The sequence below is a fragment of the Corythoichthys intestinalis genome, chromosome 1 (assembly GCF_030265065.1).
Source record: "Corythoichthys intestinalis isolate RoL2023-P3 chromosome 1, ASM3026506v1, whole genome shotgun sequence".
Lineage (NCBI taxonomy): Eukaryota > Metazoa > Chordata > Actinopteri > Syngnathiformes > Syngnathidae > Corythoichthys > Corythoichthys intestinalis.
The window spans coordinates 82,742,443-82,761,367 of record NC_080395.1 but is presented as its reverse complement, the minus strand read 5'-3'; the positions used below and the strand labels follow the sequence as shown (position 1 = coordinate 82,761,367).

Here is an 18,925-nt window from a genome sequence, read left to right as displayed (position 1 = left end):
GAAAACACATGAAAATCAATATACAGTTGGAACCTCTACATACAAAATTAATTCGTTCCAGGACTTTGTTTGTAAGTCGAATTCAGGCCCGGAGTGACTAATCGGGAGCTTCTGGACGATTCCAGAAGGGCCGGCCGGCCAGATGGGCCGGTCCAGGTTTTATTAAAAAAAAAAAAAAAAAAAAAAAATTACACTGTTATCATTTTTTGTTTGGTATTTATTTGTGACAGTGTCACTGAGTATAACTTACATTCTGTTACCGCTGTCCCTGTGGGCCGTCTTAAAAAAAAAAAAAAAAAAAAAAAAAAAGTATTTTTTTTTCCAGACTCATCCTCACGTGTGCAGACGAAAAATAGGGAATGGGACGTACTACGTCATTGTTTGGACGCGCCTCCATGCTGGCAATATGATTCACTTCCGGGCCGGCAGGGTCAATGCGGATTGTAACGTGTGGTAGTGCTAAGCTAACTCTTTCGGTGTTTAGAAAGAAAATATGGGTGCTTATTGTTGCGTTACCGGGTGCAACAGCGTCTCCTACGACAAAAAAAGGGGTTAGGAAAAATGGACTCACTTTTCACCGTTTTCCTGCATGGAGGACCAAATATAAGATCACGAAGGTACGACGGATGGCTGGATTGCAGCGGTTCGTCGGAAAAGCATTTATGATCATATGTCTGCTGGAATGAGAGTGTGTTCCTGTCATCTCTACTCTTGTAAGTTGAACGCTTTATCCACTTTTGGTTTCAATACGTTTTTGTTTTTTTACACCGTTGTGTAAATCTGCCTCGGTAGCAATGCTCGCCTACTACGACTCATCTACCTGTTGTGTTCCTAGGTAAACCTGCTGACAACACATCCCGATTGGTCACCATATCTCTTCTTGGGTTATTCTGAGGTCAAGCGCACCACATCGGAGCGTTATGAGAGGTTGGAAAGGCGAAGAGTGCACGCTGAAACTTCAGTTTGCTCTGCTCTTACAAACACGATCCCAAGTGTATTGTGAAAAGTCAATAAAATATGAATACCAAAACATGACTTGAACAACTTCTTGACAAACTGTAACTGCTTGTTGTTTACTTCAGGTCGTCATAATAAACAGGTGTAATAATTACAAAGTCAGGTGACTTAATTTTGTTATTCTATTTGGAATATGCATTGACAATTTTTGGACAGTGTTGTAGACAAGAACTGGGACTGATAAATTGCAATAGATTTATTTCAAGTAATGCAATTTCTCCAATACGATATTTGAATTGACAGTTTAAAATCTTTAAATTAGTGCAAACAAGGCCCACCCTCTGACGGGGTCAGCAAATATTATATAATTATAAGTAATATATACAAGATTAACATAAACGTGTCTTTGTCAAAGCAGTTTAAAACACTATTTACTGGCCTTGGGTAAATTGCCAGACAGGATAAATATGTGCTTTAAAGTTCTTGCATTTCCATTTTAAGTATTGCAAGTACTAGTCTCCAACACAGTATTTGAACTGACAGTTTAAAATCCTTTTAGTACAAAATGGCCCACACTCTGGCAGGGGGCAGCAAATATTATAATACATAATACATTATAAAAAGCTATATACTATATAAATACAAGATCACAACAAAACCTGTATTTTTCAAAGCAGTTAAAAAACATCCAGTGGCCTTAGGTAAATAAAGGTGTATAAATATGTACTTTACAGTTCTTGCATTTCTATTTTAGGTATTGCAACTTTTCCAACACTATTTGAATTGACAGTCTAAAGTCTACATAAGTGCAAATAAGAATATTATAATTTAAAAATAATAATAGAATATATAAATTCAACATTACAATGAAAGGTGTCTTTGTCAAAGTGGTTAAAAAAAAAAAAAAAACGTCACTGGCCATAGTTAAATAGCCAGGCAGAATAAATATGTGCATTAAAGTTCTTGCATTTTCACAAGTTAAAAGCCCGCAGTTCATCGACAAGAAGGGCAGACCCAGATGGCGTCTGCTGCAGGGGCTTGTTTGAGTCCGACACAGGACAAATGGAACCACTCCATTGAACAAATTTTCTTTGTCAAATGATCCAAGAAGAGAGATGGTGACCAATCGGGATGTGTTGTCAGCAGGTTTACCTAGGAACACAACAGGTAGATGAGTCGTAGTAGGCGAGCATTGCTACCGAGGCAGATTTACACAACGGTGTAAAAAAACAAAAACGTATTGAAACCAAAAGTGGATAAAGCGTTCAACTTACAAGAGTAGAGATGACAGGAACACACTCTCATTCCAGCAGACATATGATCATAAATGCTTTTCCGACGAACCGCTGCAATCCAGCCATCCGTCGTACCTTCGTGATCTTATATTTGGTCCTCCATGCAGGAAAACGGTGAAAAGTGAGTCCATTTTTCCTAACCCCTTTTTTTGTCGTAGGAGACGCTGTTGCACCCGGTAACGCAACAATAAGCACCCATATTTTCTTTCTAAACACCGAAAGAGTTAGCTTAGCACTACCACACGTTACAATCCGCATTGACCCTGCCGGCCCGGAAGTGAATCATATTGCCAGCATGGAGGCGCGTCCAAACAATGACGTAGTACGTCCCATTCCCTATACAGCATGCAGCTCCGCCCCCTAATTGTAGTCTGTATTGAGCCAAATTAGCTGCTAATTCGGTGCTCGGATGGATAAAAAGAGCAAGGGTGGCGCTGAAAAATAAGAATTAAAAAGAGAAAAGCACTCGTGAAAGAATCGGCAAAATGCGCAAAAATAGCTATTTTTTTTCATGCAGCGACCTTGCTGCCTCAAACTACAGAGGATTACAACGAAAGTGGTAAGGCCAGATGGCGAATAAAATGCAACTTGCACCGTGTGATACGACAATATGTAATTGTGGAAACTTTGGCTTCTTGTAGCACCTCACAAGGGATATGTAGCAGCAAGCATTAGCCATAATGAACACACCACAGGTGCAGAGCTGGAAGGTAGGATTGCCATGTCGTTCAGCGAGTTAACATTAGAATTAATGTAATCATTTACGTGGCGTTTTTAAAGTGGAAATGGAAAATGGATAATAGTATCATTAGAAGTTGTTACAATGTGCAATACGTATTCTTTATTTTTCATATTGTTATGTTGCTATGTTTGTTTTATCTGTAAGCACTCATTTTGTTAATATTTGATGTTGCAGAAAAGGTCTTATTGATTCATTTATTTTAGGGCTGTCAAAATTATCGGGTTAACGGGCGGTAATTAATTTTTTAAATGAATCACGTTAAAATATTTGACGCAATTAACGCACATGCCCTGCTCAGACAGATTTAAATGACAGTACAATGACATGCCCACTTGTTAATTGTGTTTTATGGAGTTTTGCCGCCCTCTGCTGGCGCTTGGGTGTGACTGATTTTATAGGATTCAGCACCCATGAGCATTGTGTAAGTAATTATTGACATCAACAATGGCGGGCTACTAGTTTATTTTTTGATTGAAAATTTTACAAATTTTATTAAAACGAAAACATTAAGAGGGGTTTTAATATAAAATTTCTATAACTTGTACTAACATTTATCTTTTAAGAACTACAAGTCTTTCTATCCATGGATGGCTTTAACAGAATGTTCATAATGTTAATGCCATCTTGTTGATTTATTGTTATAATAAACAAATACAGTCCTTATGTACCTTATGTTGAATGTTTATATCCATCTTGTGTCTTATCTTTCCATTCCAACAATAATTTACAGAAAAATATGGCATATTTTATAGATGGTTTGAATTGCGATTAATTACGATTAATTTTTAAGCTGTAATTAACTTGATCAAAAATTTTAATCGTTTGACTGGCCTAATTTATTTTTCAAATGTATCATTTAATATAGTTTTTTTTTTAAAATCCATTTTTAAATTTGTTCAAAATATGTTGTGTTGCACTTGTTAAAATAGAGCCACCTTGTTAAACAACCATTACCTGCACTGAATTGGAATACACAGAATTACAGTACACGGCTTTAGAGAACACTGAACTTAACACGTGTATGCATAATGACATAATTTTAAATGAGTGGGCCGGTCTGAGGCATGAAATTCCAGGGCCGAAAATGAGTCCCACTCCGGCCCTGGTCGAAATGGTCGTATGTCGAGCAGGATTTTCCCATAAAATTACATTATAATTACATTGATTTGTTCCACAGCCCGAAAATGTACACTAAATCCTTCATAAATACTGCTGGTATTATTGCATATAGCAATTACACAGAGCAAAAGAAATAAAGTATGAATAAAATTTCGAATAATAACATATTAATAGTAGTAATAATAAAAATGCCTGTAATAATGTAACAAATTGGGTTCTAATGTGGCAAATGTATTTTTGCATGGTGTACCTGAACGCACCGTGTGGCTGACGTGTCAGAGTGAGGGAAGACATTTTACTTTCACTTTTGTGAATGTTTAGCTGTCGCGGACAGTAGGCATGTTGTTTTGCACAAGTTCTGAAATAAATGATTAAAAACCTGACGGAGCTGGCGATTTCTTTGGCGATCTTATTATAATATTAATTGTCACCTTAACTTATAAAGACTGGCAAATGGAGGAGGACCGCAGAGATCATAGACCGTCTCTGGCTGTATTGCTGAGCTAGTTCACGGATGAAAATGGAAATGATGGAAAAATATGAGCGTGGGGTCTCATATTTTTCCATCGTTTCCATTTTCATTTCAATGGTAAGCCTAACCTTTTTCCTTTTTCACCACCTGCGCTAACATTGTTGGAACCCATGTTGATTTTTCTCACAAAAAAATCTGTGCGTCCGTGTTTTACGAAATTTTCCAGGTTCGCAGTGAGTAAGCAACAGGCACACTTTTGCTTAATAGGCAATGTTTATTAATTAGAAATTGCAAATAAATGAATAAATGGAGTTTAATTGATTACAATCCCACAAAAGCAAGCAAAAAACAGCAAAAACAACATCAAGCATCACTCAGAATAACTACAATGCTAGGTCTGAATTGTCAAAAACCCTTACAAAGCAGTTAAAAACACATCAGCACACATAACTTTGGCGCTAGATAATCAGTTGTCGAAGCTAATAATATCCCCGCACCAAAGCGCAACGAGTTCCTCTATGATATTGAAATCAAGCTCTTACCTGTCGACAATGAACGGAGGGCCACACAACGTTCCTGGTTTGAGCGATCAAGGAAGCTCCGGCCGAGCGACTACGCGTGAAATCCTCTGACCGACCCCAGGTGTGGCCCGGAAAAAGTCCACTCTTATAGGCATATGCCACGTAAGAACAGAGGGGGCCAACCCCTGCCCTCAGGAGACATATTGCCTGCCCAAACATGGTAAATTTGACATGTTTTGGCCAACCTCTTAAGGAGATTAGTCTCGTGTCCAAATATAATTGGTTCACTCGTTGCACTTCCGAACGGCATCATATATCTTGGTTACCATAGCAATGAGCTAAAACTCCCGTCAGAGAGGCAAGCATAACCTGATAAGAAGTTGCATTATCAGTCCAAAACAATGTGTGCACCTAGAGCACACATTTAGTTACTTTTCTCAAAGGCAGTTATGGCGCAGTTAAAAAGCAGTTATGACGCAGTTATGTTTATATGTGTATAGTTATACATATATGGCACAATTCGGGTCACAAAAAAGGTTACAAGGTCATAAAAAGGTCATAGAAAATGTTACTGGTGTTTTTTTTTCCAATACATTCCACCCTTCGACCCGGATTGGGTCCATCATTAACCCCTTAATTAATTAATCCTTCAATATATTGTTCCCAATTATCAAATATCCATTGAAACCATGGCACATCGTAAAAATGGACATATTGAAACCAATGGTGATCTTCTAAGACACAACGCACTACAGCGGTCAACATTTCAATGCGTGTATCAAAACGTGTTTCACGACGAGTATATCCACACCCTATACGTCGAACATACTCAAAAACATGTCCTGGCTCTTCTGGGTGCAAAGTCAATTCACATACGTACTGATTGTACCAAGAATTTGTTGTTTCAACCCTTATTCTCATTGATAGGCTAAAGTATACATTTTATTAGTTAACGACCGTTTTACCTTTCGGACATAGCAAAAAACACATACATTCAAAGCAGTGAGTATACTTAATACAATAATCAATATAAACATCGGAGGTACAAAATATTGTCTTGCTGTCATAGACATCCCGGTAAATATATCCCACCAATGGTGAGCAGACTCCTGCTCAATTTCCTTGGCTGCATGTACCACTTCATTTTGAGCTATCAATGTGGACACTTTAAGCTTGGAAACGTTAGACCTGTGTTCCTCAATCATCTTTTGAAGCAACGTGGAACGGTTTAGTGCGCTGCTAAAGCGCTCCAACGTCACTTTCCAAGGAAGACGTAATGCTTCCCACTGTGCCGGCGTTAAGCGCTGGCTCCAGGTGAAATTAGTCAGCTTGAAGGTCTGATTATTCCAAATGAAAAGCTCCACATTGTCCAGACAACCCGAAAACGGTGTTTTAGGCAACTGTGGGTGTGGTTTCATAGTAGCTACACAAATAGAGTGGGGTCCTATCTGATATAGCAAGTCATGAGGTCTTTCTACATACCAATCACATAATGCCTGTGTCGCGTTAAAACATGCTTCTTGATACATTACTTGTTTCATACATGCAATACCTTTATCCGATGTGTCGCATCCGCTTAGGTCATAAGTAAGATTGGTTTGTGGGCTAAACCATTCCCCTTGAGGTCTCACAAAATAATAAGCATTAGTTGTAATTACAGGCAAAACATGATATCTGCAAACTAATAAGGGTTTAGTTACAGTCATTTGCAACCACATTCCTTGACACACAGTTTCATTACATATTGTTTTCTCAGGATATACCTTGACCCAAGACTCAGTGGAGATGTTCCACACTTTACGCCATTGGTCTACCGAGGCTGATGTTACCACCCTTAGGAACCTTTCTTTCTGTAATTTCATGTTAAGTACCTGTAAGTTACACACAGTCATATTCAATGCATTAGAAATATTGGTTAATACTTTGCGTGTCTCATCCCACATCCCTTTATCCCATGACAATTGTGCTAAGAATAAAGACGCCGCTTCTTCATGAGGCGCGATAGATGTGGGCATCCAAAGTCCTACGGTCGAGAGACCGTGCGCAATGTCACTTCCGGTGTTGGACAACATAGTTCTGGTGACTTCTCCATCAATCGTGTTAGAGATGCCTAACACGGTTCCGGTTCCACCCAGAAGGGTGTCATACCAAGCAGGCTTTTTCCGTGCTGCACAAGTGGGGAAAGGGGGAAACAAAACGATCCAGTGAATCTCCGTGTGCGTTTTCTCCAAAGCAAGATACGTGCAAGAGGGCAAAATTGGGGCCAAGTTGGTGTACCTGGGGACAAAGGGGGCAAACGAGGGGGCAAAGGAGCCAGAAGGGGGATCCAAAGAACCAGAATCAGCGAAAACTGGCCATATCATCCATGCGAGTCCTCCCGTATCCGTGCTGTTGGAAAGCCATAGGTCAGCGGTGACCTTGGCCGTCCACTTGGTGCCATTGAATTGGGAATGGCACGTATCGTTGGGAAGCCATATGCAAGCAGGCGTGTCAGACATGACTGTGATTAAGCATCCCGCAACCACCATGGGACCCCTGCGAACTCTTTCCGGATTGTTGACTCCTGGTGTGCAGGGAGGTCCGGCAGAGCAGAGACGCCTTCCCTCAGATATCGGGCAGGGCGAGGTGATGTTGTAGCCGACGAAGCACACTTCATGACCAGGACACCCCGCAATCCATTCACCGCGATACGGCTGCTTGAACGTCTTCTGGAGCTGCACCGGACTCCCCGAGGAGTCGACGCTCGTCATCCACCATGCAGAAAGAACACAGAGGATGGTGGCCCATGATCCGACACCACCACCGACGCGGAGGAACATAGTGATGCTGTGGTTGCGATCCTCCAGTAGCAGGTGTTCCGATCAATCGCTTCCACATCCCATCATTCGTCAAGCTAGAAGAAGAACAAGAGATTTCAAACGCTTCGGACCGGACACAGTTTTGTATCAATTTTCCCGCAGATAACATTTTTGTATAGGAACATTCGTCCATTTAGTTTCCCCAGAATATAGCACAGTAACCACCTGATCTTTCCCCTGTGCTATTATTTCAGCAGGCCGCGGAGGCCCGTTTTCTTGTCTCACCCATATTTTGGCTCCTGGCTGGTCAGTGGAATCAAAACCAGCTCGCCCTCTAGTGGTAACTACCGTGGGCGGTTCAATCTCAATTGCCGTGTCAAAAAGGCATGGTTTTACAACTAATTGAGCAATCTTCTCTCCAGATTTTACAATGAACGGTTCTGGAGTCAGATTGTACATTACCACTCCCAATTCGCCTTGATAATCTGCATCTATAACCCCCGCAAGTATAGTTACCCCTTTAAGTGACAATCCAGACCTAGGTAAAATGTGCCCGTAGTGTCCCTTGGGACATTTGAGTCCTAGTCCGGTCGAAACTACTTTAGGTGACGCAGGGATCAAAGTGCATGTTTCAAGAGCTCGCAAGTCAAGGCCAGCCGAACCTGGAGTAGCTCGAACAGGTAATTCGGCGGTTTCCGCAATTTTCCAAATAGCTATAGGTTGTTTTTCGGGCGTATCCTGTACATTCAGCATTCTGTAGATAGGCGTTAACCCAGGGCCTACAGGGCGATTGTTTATCTGTTTGACGGCTTCTTCCAAAACTACACGCCATCCTGATAAAGAACTGTTGGTGGTCAATTTACAGATCGAGGACTTTAGAAGCCCATTCATTCTTTCAATCAATCCGGCAGCTTGCGGGTGATAAGGAACATGGTAAATCCAGATGACGTTATGTTCCTTAGCCCATTGCTTTATTTTCCCACCAGTAAAATGGGTGCCATTGTCAGTTTGTATTTGTAGTGGCACGCCATAGTACCTCTCAATCAAAGCCAAACAACGGAGAGTGGACACTTGATTGTCGTTCAACTAGCATGGTTTTGACTACCTGATCGATCTGTTGATTGAACAAAGCCTCTGATGTTTGCTTATTAGTGTGGGCGTCTACATGCGTAATGTAGACTGGTAGGTTCTGAACCTTCTCCCAAATTTCCTCCCAAAGGTCTTTTCCCCAAACTTCCTTGTTTTGAATTTTCCATTGATGTGACTTCCAAGTAGGCATCCAAGTAGTGAGCCCATTGCACACCGACCATGAGTCCGAGAAAATATGCACTGGGGACACACCAGCTGCCTGATGTATCACCATATGCACTGCTTTCAGTTCAGCCCATTGGCTGCTCTTTCCTTCCCCTAGTTCCTCCAATATTTGCCCGTTAGCCGGATTTAAAGCTCCAGCTTCCCACCGTCTTTTGCCAGCCTTCCACTGAGCTGAGCCATCAGTGAACCAAGCCCTATTGCGTTCCTCTGGAGTGAGGTCATCGTACGATTTTCCCCACTTGACTGGGGACTCGGACAATTCCTCCACATCAAAGAACTTTTCTCCTTCTTCCGGCGCATCAGCTACTTGTTCGTGCAGTGCTGACACGCCCTTCAAACCTGGCTTGGCCCTTTCAGATACATACCATTTCCATTTAATGATACTGCTTTCTTGGGCAGTCCCAATCCTGTGTGTTGTAGGGTTGGACAACACCCATCCCAAAATAGGAATGACAGGTCTCATGAGGACTTCATGTCCAGTAGTCATTCCCTCAGTTTCCACTAGGCTCCAGTAACAAGCCAAAAGTTGTTTCTCAAACGGTGTATATCGTTCCCCAGCAGGGGGCAATCGTCTAGACCAGAAACCCATTGGCTTCCGGACCCTGCCTTGTTTCTGCCACAAGCTCCAATTAGCATAATCATTATGCGCTGAAACCTGTAACTCAACTGGACCTGTTTGTAACTTTCCTAACGATAAAGCCTGTTGTATGGCCTCCTTGGCCATGTCAAAAGCAGTTTGTTGTCTCTGTGTCCATTCAAAATCGTTCTTTTTTCGAGTCACATAATACAGTGGCTGCAAGATCTGACTCAAATGTGGAACATGATTTCTCCAGTAGCCAAAAAGACCTATGAATTTCTGCACGTCCCTTTTTGTTTTGGGCACTCCAAAATTCTGAATCTTGTTTTTAGCCTTCTCCGTGATTTCTCTCTCCCCTCGATTCCAATTTATTCCCAGGAATTTCACAGTCTGGGAGGTTCCTTGAACCTTCGCGGGATTGATCTCCCACCCTTTGAACTTCATGTGCGTGATCAATCGTTGCAAGTACTCTTTAACCAACTCCTCAGTAGGAGCCTGCACCATTATGTCATCAATGTAATGAGAGATCATTACCTCAGGAGGTATTTGGACCTCATCCAGATGTTCTGCCACAATCCGATGACATATGGTGGGGCTATGCAAATACCCTTGGGGAAGACGAGTAAACGTATACTGTCTTCCTTCCCAAGTAAATGCAAATTGCTCCATTCGATTCTCTGGAATTAGAATAGTGAAGAAGGCATTTGCCAAATCAATCACACCATACCACGTTCCAGGATGGTGCTGCACTCGTTCAATAATTGTGATGGTGTCCGGGACAGCAGCAGTTAGGGGAGGAGTATGTTTATTCAACTCCCTATAATCTACTGTCATCCGCCATGACCCATCAGACTTTCTCACCGGCCATATTGGATTGTTCCATGACGTGCTGCAAGTCTTCAATACACCCGCATCCACATAGTCTTTAATGGTGGCAGTGATTTCAGCATGCCCCCCTGGGATGCGGTACTGCTTTAGACAAACCACCTTATCAGATTGAGGAATTTCAAACGGTGGCATATGAACTTTGCCCACTGTCACCGCTCTCACTCCAAACTGAAACCTTCCTTGCTCCAAATGCAGTGTCATTCCACGAAGCACATCCATTCCAATGATCCATTCCCTAACAGGAGTAATGATCACTGAGTAAATGGCTTTTGGCAATTGTCCAATTGAAAGAGGAAGTTGAACTTGCACTCCCTTCACCACGTGTCCGCCCAGTCCAGTCATGGACACAACAGGCCCTTTAAATTTGTCTGGGTTCCCATAAATTAGAGTGGCCTCCGCCCCCGTGTCTACCAGAGCTTGCACCTCCTGCTCCGAATTTTTCCAATGAATTTTCATTTTCACATGCGGTCGGGAATCCATTCCTGACCAATCGGAACAGTGTGCCCTGATAGATATACCTGTAGGTGAGGCTTGGCCTTCATCCTATTCTAAATCTATGAGATTAGGATAGAGAGAGGAAGAAGTCCTCTCTCTTCTCTTTTCCTTCTTCTCCTTACGACATTGTTTGTCCTTGCGGCGCCTGCTTGTCTTCACCGCCCGCACTCGTGCTGACTCTCCCTCCCCTTCGGAAGCAGAAGAAAAAGAATCCTCTAATTCCAGAGGTGGAGCTGTTGGAGCCGCTCGCCAATCAGACAGGGAAGGATAGCGCAACAAAACAGCTTGAGCATACATTTCCCCCACGGAGTAAACACCGTCAGCCATCAAACGAATATTCGCTCGAAAATCGGTATTCACCACCGGATCACGTGAAAGACCAGAAAATCGATGTCCATCTTGCACATCAATGTCAGTCTGCCACGCGCCTTCTTCCATTAATCTCAAAACCCACAAGTCCAAAGGTTCGTCAGACTTCTGACGAAATTTCGAATTCAAATGTATAATTTCCTCAGCCGTATAATCCTCCAGTGTCTTAGACATTTCAGGGGCAGGCTGCTCACGCGGTCTTTCCCAGTAAACAGGCTCCCCATCCCTGTTCAACACTGGATCGCCATCCTCATCCAGAATTGCCTCGCGAATAGGTGGCAAAACGCGTTCAACTTGTCGTCGGCGAGATACGGGACGTTCCTGATAATTTCCAGCACTCTGCGCATTCCAAATATCCCCGTCCCATGTTTCGGGGTTCCACGAATTTGCATTCTCCAACGATGACGCAACAAATGCCCGCACTTTGACGGGATCAGCGCGCCTTCGAGAGAGTGCGCGCTCTCGTGTTGGCAAACGTCCCACACACTCAACCGCTTGTTCACACAATCGATGCAATCGATCCCGTTGGCATTCCAGTAATTTCATTTTTGACTCCAAAATGCCCTTTTCACTTTGACAATTATCCAATTGTACTTTTAATTGTAACGCTCTTCTCTCAGCGTCCTCCAATTTCTCTGTTTGAATCCTCCAAGCAGCAGCACAGGCCCACATGCGTCGTTGGACCCCACCCAACGGCGCCTTAGCCCTGACCACCACAGATGACAACACTTTTCTAACATCGTGCGTTGTACAGTCTCCTAATGAATCTTTCCACGACTCAGGACGACCACCACATTCACGTAAACACGATGCAATCCCATTCCAGGGCTCTTTTTCCCAACCAGGAGTTACGATGACCCCATCGATCGACTCCTCAGCTTCTTTCACATTACACTTCCGCAATTTCTTAAACATCGCTATTCTGTTACGTCTCACTCAGTATTACTTTAAGCAACACAACCCAATTTTACTCAAATTACCAAATCAACTGACCAAATAAAATTCCCAGTATTACTTAATCACAATGACCAATTCCAATCAATAATCAATTAATCAATACTATTGATCCTGCCGACAACGCCAAAATGTTTTACGAAATTTTCCAGGTTCGCAGTGAGTAAGCAACAGGCACACTTTTGCTTAATAGGCAATGTTTATTAATTAGAAATTGCAAATAAATGAATAAATGGAGTTTAATTGATTACAATCCCACAAAAGCAAGCAAAAAACAGCAAAAACAACATCAAGCATCACTCAGAATAACTACAATGCTAGTTCTGAATTGTCAAAAACCCTTACAAAGCAGTTAAAAACACATCAGCACACATAACTTTGGCGCTAGATAATCAGTTGTCGAAGCTAATAATATCCCCGCACCAAAGCGCAACGAGTTCCTCTATGATATTGAAATCAAGCTCTTACCTGTCGACAATGAACGGAGGGCCACACAACGTTCCTGGTTTGAGCGATCAAGGAAGCTCCGGCCGAGCGACTACGCGTGAAATCCTCTAACCGACCCCAGGTGTGGCCCGGAAAAAGTCCACTCTTATAGGCATATGCCACGTAAGAACAAAGGGGGCCAACCCCTGCCCTCAGGAGACATATTGCCTGCCCAAACATGGTAAATTTGACATGTTTTGGCCAACCTCTTAAGGAGATTAGTCTCGTGTCCAAATATAATTGGTTCACTCGTTGCACTTCCGAACGGCATCATATATCTTGGTTACCATAGCAATGAGCTAAAACTCTCGTCAGAGAGGCAAGCATAACCTGATAAGAAGTTGCATTATCAGTCCAAAAGAATGTGTGCACCTAGAGCACACATTTAGTTACTTTTCTCAAAGGCAGTTATGGCGCAGTTAAAAAGCAGTTATGACGCAGTTATGTTTATATGTGTATAGTTATACATATATGGCACAATTCGGGTGACAAAAAAGGTTACAAGGTCATAAAAAGGTCATAGAAAATGTTACTGGTGTTTTTTTTTCCAATACAGTCCGTCTTGCGGAAAAATTAAGAAACTGCGGCGCTGTCATAAATCGTCGTATTTCAAGCATATCGTCGGATGTAGAAACAAATGGCGAGTCAAATGTTACATTGGATGTAAAAAAGATAGTGTTGAGGACCTGGCCAAGTCTTGGATACAAAACACCTCTATTTTGCCACAACGTGAGGGGTTTTGATGTCCTTGAGATAAGTGGCTTCTCCAAAAAGGCACAGACCTCCAATTTGGAATCAGTCACTGGATTCTGACAGGTGCTTACAGGTCTGAGAGCTACCGATTAAATTCTTGCCAAATTTGACTGTCCTGGCTAGATTCCAGGGATTTCGTCGCTGGGAGAACCCTCCCGGTAAGGGTCACCTTTTTCCTTTCACCACCTGCGCTAACCTTCGGTGAAAATCCGTCCTGCGCCGGGATCAAACAAAAGACTGGATGGCAACACAGCATACTTAAAATCAGAGATTGGACAGGGGATCAGCAGCGTGGGTGATATCGAGGCAGGCATAGACAAGAACCACAAGAACTCACAGCACATGGCGATCTTAAATACAGACATGGAGTAACGAGACAATGAGGCACAGCTGGGTGACGAGATAGGAAGCTGATTGGTCGATACACAAGGCTACAACAGGTGAAATCAATGGGCAACCACAAGGACAAGACACACTGGTGCACACACTTAACTCAAACCATGACAAGTATTCCACAATTGCCTTACTTTTTCCACAGTTTTTCTAATTGCCATCATGCCATTATTTATTATTAAATTAAGCGTGTAGCCAAAACAGAAAAGGTGTGGCATCCCTGTGTTCTGAATTGCTTTAGCCACATTGGAAGCACTGTCAGGCACCTTGTCCTTGATGTCCCTTTCCATTGCAACTCTAATAAGCTGCTCTAATTGCTTGTTTGCTGTGTCTCTCTTGCTCATTTCAAAGCAGTCTGTATTGACAGTATTGACATGAAGGATGTTGTCGTTCTTGATTCCAGCAGTCATTGGTCGGACACATTGCTTCTGCTCTATTCACCCTTTCTTTCGTCTTGTCAAGTGTTCTCTGGTACAAATCAGTATGACTGTGTTTGACAGAGTTTTCCGACTAGGTAAAACAAAGTGTGGGTTAAATTCCTTTGTAAACCGCCAGAATCCAGGGTCTTCCGCAATCGAGTAAGGTTGAAAATCCAGTGCTATCATCTTAACAAGCATCTCATCCAATGCCTTTTGCCTAAGCAGGTCAATTGACTTTAACACAAAACGGGTGAGTCTGGCTTGTTTTGCTCTCCTTTTCCTGGCTATAGCAGTGACTCGTGGAGTACCACTGGTCTCAGGGGCCTGAACAGCGCTGGTTGCAGCAGTGCTGCTGCCTGAAAGACCAGGTTCTTGTCTCACCTCTTGTAGCTGAACAGTTGGCCATCTTGTTCTCAAATGTCGGAGATTTTCTGTGGACCCATCTTTAGTTGAAATCTTTGTTTTGCATATTGCAGCTGTTTCAGAGTAGTGGTCACTCTGTGTCCAAACAGCACTTCGTCTTCATGATTCGCTCATCTTCTCTTAAATACTCTCTCACTGTTTTACTGCGTATTTGTTTGTTGAACTTCACCCACCAAAAATGTTAGTAGTACAAGTGAACTAACCTAGGACATGGGCCCATGGAATTAACAGAATGTGAATGGTGGGTTTGTGCGTTTTTAAGCATTGTGCTGTCATTTGTAAAAATTTGGCTGAACTTGCCACCCCTATCTGATTAATGAAAGTTTAAAGAAGAAATACAGTGGAGCAAATAAGTATTTAGTCAACCACCAATTGTGCAAGTTCTCCTACTTGAAAAGATTAGAGAGGCCTGTAATTGTCAACATGGGTAAACCTCAACCATGAGACAGAATGTGGAAAAAAAAAAGAAAATCACATTGTTTGATTTTTAAAGAATTTATTTCCAAATTAGAGTGGAAAATAAGTATTTGGTCACCTACAAACAAGCAAGATTTCTGGCTGTCAAAGACGTCTAACTTGTTCTAACGAGGTCTAACGAGGCTCCACTCGATACTTGTATTAATGGCACCTGTTTTAACTCATTATCGGTATAAAAGACACCTGTCCACAATCTCATCAGTCACACTCCAAACTCCACTATGGCCAAGACCAAAGAGCTGTCGAAGGACACCAGAAACAAAATTGTAGACCTGCACCAGGCTGGGAAGACTGAATCTGCAATAGGTAAAATGCTTGGTGTAAAGAAAGCAACTGTGGGAGCAATTATTAGATAATGGAAGACATACAAGACCACTGATAATCTCCCTCGATCTGGGGCTCCATGCAAGATCTCACCCCGTGGCATCAAAATGATAACAAGAACAGTGAGGAAAAATCCCAGAACCACATGGGGAACCTAGTGAATGACCTACAGAGAGCTAGGACCACAGTAACAAAGGCTACTATCAGTAACACAATGCGAATGTGTTATGGTCAGATTAACCAAAATAGAACTTTTTGGTAGGAACACAGGTTCTCGTGTTTGGAGGAGAAAGAATACTGAATTGCATCCGAAGAACACCATACTCACCGTGAAGCATTGGGGTGGAAACATCATGCTTTGGGGCTGATTTTCTGCAAAGGGACCAGGACGACTGATCTGTGTAAAGGAAAAAATGAATGGGGCCATGTATCGAGAGATTTTGAGTGAAAATCTCCTTCCCTTAGCAAGGGCATTGAAGATGAGACGTGGCTGGGTCTTTCAGCATGACAATGATCCCAAACACACAGCCAGGGGAACAAAGGAGTTGCTTCGTAAGAAGCATTTCAAGGTCCTGGAGTGGCCTAGCCAGTCTCCAGATCTCAACCCCATAGAAAATCTGTAGAGAGAGTTGAAAGTCCATGTTGCCCAACAACAGCGCCAAAACATCACTGCTCTGGAGGAGATCTGCATGGAGGAATGGGCCAAAATACCAGCAACAGTGTGTGAAAAGCTTGTGAAGAGTTACAGAAAACATTTGGCCTCCGTTATTGCCAACAAAGGGTACATAACCAAGTATTGAGATGAACTTTTGGTATTGACCAAATACTTATTTTCCACCATGATTTGCAAATAAATTCTTCAAAAATCAAACAATGTGATTTTCTGGGGGGTTTTCCACATTCTGTCTCTAATGGTTGAGGTTTACCCATGTTGACAATTATAGGCCTCTGTAATATTTTCAAGTGGGAGAACTTGCACAATTACAGGGGTGAAAGTGGGCCAGAACAGTCAGGAACGCAGTTCCAGTATAAGATTCAGGGCCAGAACGCAGTTCCGGTATAAGATTCAGGGCCGGAATGCTGTTCCGGTACACAGTGCTTTGATTCCGAAAATATGAAGGCAAGGCAATGCTGTTCCGTTACACAGTGCTTTGATTACGAAAATATGACGGCAACTGTCAAAACGCTAAGCAAAAAATAAATTTAAAAAAATGCTAGACTGCCACACATGCATTTCATCTACAAGAAGAAAAACTACCAACATCAAGGTGGTAGGAGTGATCGAGTCGGGTGACGTCACATCCGGTGAGTGTATCGTTTGTTTGTTTGTTAGCGCTGCTACTAGTCGCTAATCTCCTAGTGCTCCTCAATTTGTTTTATCCCACGGACACATCGTAGAATCGATCCCAGGCTGGTTCGGCTCTCCTAGTGCTCCTTAATTTGTTTTATCCCACGATTTAACAGGTCGTGGATTAAAACTACTCTACTCTCCTCTTTAGCTCTATCTTGCTAGCCTAGCTTATCCGAGCTATGGCTAGCCCTCTGCCTTCTTCCTCCCGTCTTTTCTGCTCAGTGTGCTGTATGTATAGCGAGCACCCTGGCTCCTTCGTCGAGGACAGTAGTAGCTGTAGGAAGCGTAGCTTAGTCTCAGGGTTGGAGACCAGGGTTTCTGAGCTAGAAGCACAGCTCTGCACTCTAGAGACGAAAGCTAGTCCGAGCTATAGCCAGGTAGTGGCAGGGCCCGCAGGTCGTGCTTGCAGTAGTAGGAATGCTAGCGCAGTTAGCCCCCCAGCGAGCCCCGTGCAGCCGGGGGAAATTAAGGATGGATTTGTGACTGTATGGGGGAAGCGCAGTGGTAAACGCACAACCTTAGTGCACCAGCAGCTTCACGTCAGCAATAGGTTTGACCCCGTCAGCGACACACCGGCTGAACCAGACACTCTCGTAATTGGAAGCTCCATAGTTAGAGACGTGAAGCACCCGGCGGTGTCTGTCAGGTGTTACCCAGGGGCCAGAGTCGGTGACATCGAAGGAAACCTCAGGCTCTTAAAGCAGAGTAGGAAGAGGTTCCGCCGTATCGTGATTCACGCAGGCGGTAACGACGCCCGGCGGAGACAGTCTGAGGTGCTTAAATTACACGTAGCCTCGGTGTGTAAACTTGCTAAGTCGATGGCGGACACCGTAGTTTTCTCTGGTCCTCTGCCTAATTTGGTCAATGATGAGATGTACTCTAGATTCTCATCATTTAACTGCTGGTTGTCAAGATGGTGCCCAGAAAACAATATAGTCTTTATTGATAACTGGCACGCGTTTTGGGGCAAGTCCGGGCTCATGCGCCGAGACGGCATTCATCTGACTTGGGACGGTGCTGCTCTCTTAACTCGAAATTTGGCCGCCAAACTTAGTCTCCCAAAGTGACACTTCAGAGTGGGGGCCCGGGCGCAGTGTTGTAGTGTAAAACACAACTCTGTTAGTAGTGATCACTCGCCTCTTTCCGAGCTGTCACAAATCCAACATTCAGGACAGACGATAGAGACTGTGTCCGTGCCTCGTATAGTGAACAGGGGAAAACAGAGTACTATAGGAACGAGACCAAAGAATTTAATACATATAGCCCCTGATAGCAGTGAAAATAAAATAGCTCTTAACAAATATATAAAATGCGGATTATTAAACATCAGGTCAATCTCGCCCAAATCTCTGTTAGTTAATGACTTAATTGGGGATTATAATATTCATATTTTGGCCCTGACTGAAACTTGGCTTCAGCAGGATGACTTTGTTCGACTTAATGAATCCACACCCCCAAGTCACGTGAATTTTCACACAGCTAGAAGCACGGGCCGTGGAGGGGGGGTAGCAGTATTATCACACTCTTGTTTAGGTATGAGCCCAAAAAGTAAAGCTAATTACATTTATAACTCCTTTGAAAGTCTAGCACTATCAATTATAGATGCTAACTGGAAGAACCAAAAACCAGTTCTCTTCATAGTGGTTTACCGTCCCCCTGGTCCCTACTCACAGTTTTTGTTAGATTTCTCTGACTTTTTATCTAGTATTTTGCTAAGCTGGGATAGAATTATAATTGTAGGGGATTTTAATATACATGTTGATGATGAAGGTGACTCCCTTGGTAAGGCCTTTAATGA

The 18,925-nt window shown here is 42.9% G+C and overlaps 2 protein-coding genes across 2 annotated transcripts in view; one reads left to right on the top strand and one right to left on the bottom strand.

Annotated features, from left to right (window-relative positions):
* The window catches only part of LOC130922677 (docking protein 4-like), an 86,219-nt gene that overhangs the window by 37,972 nt on the left and 29,322 nt on the right, over positions 1-18,925 (top strand). The window lies entirely within an intron of this gene.
* LOC130922667 (uncharacterized) lies at positions 4,852-13,421 on the bottom strand. The gene is made up of 2 exons (XM_057847583.1): positions 12,970-13,421; positions 4,852-7,999 (listed from the first exon to the last, which is right to left on the bottom strand). Exon 2 carries the CDS (start codon positions 7,923-7,925, stop codon positions 6,024-6,026), a length of 1,902 nt encoding a protein of 633 aa, XP_057703566.1. The 5' UTR covers positions 7,926-7,999; positions 12,970-13,421; the 3' UTR covers positions 4,852-6,023.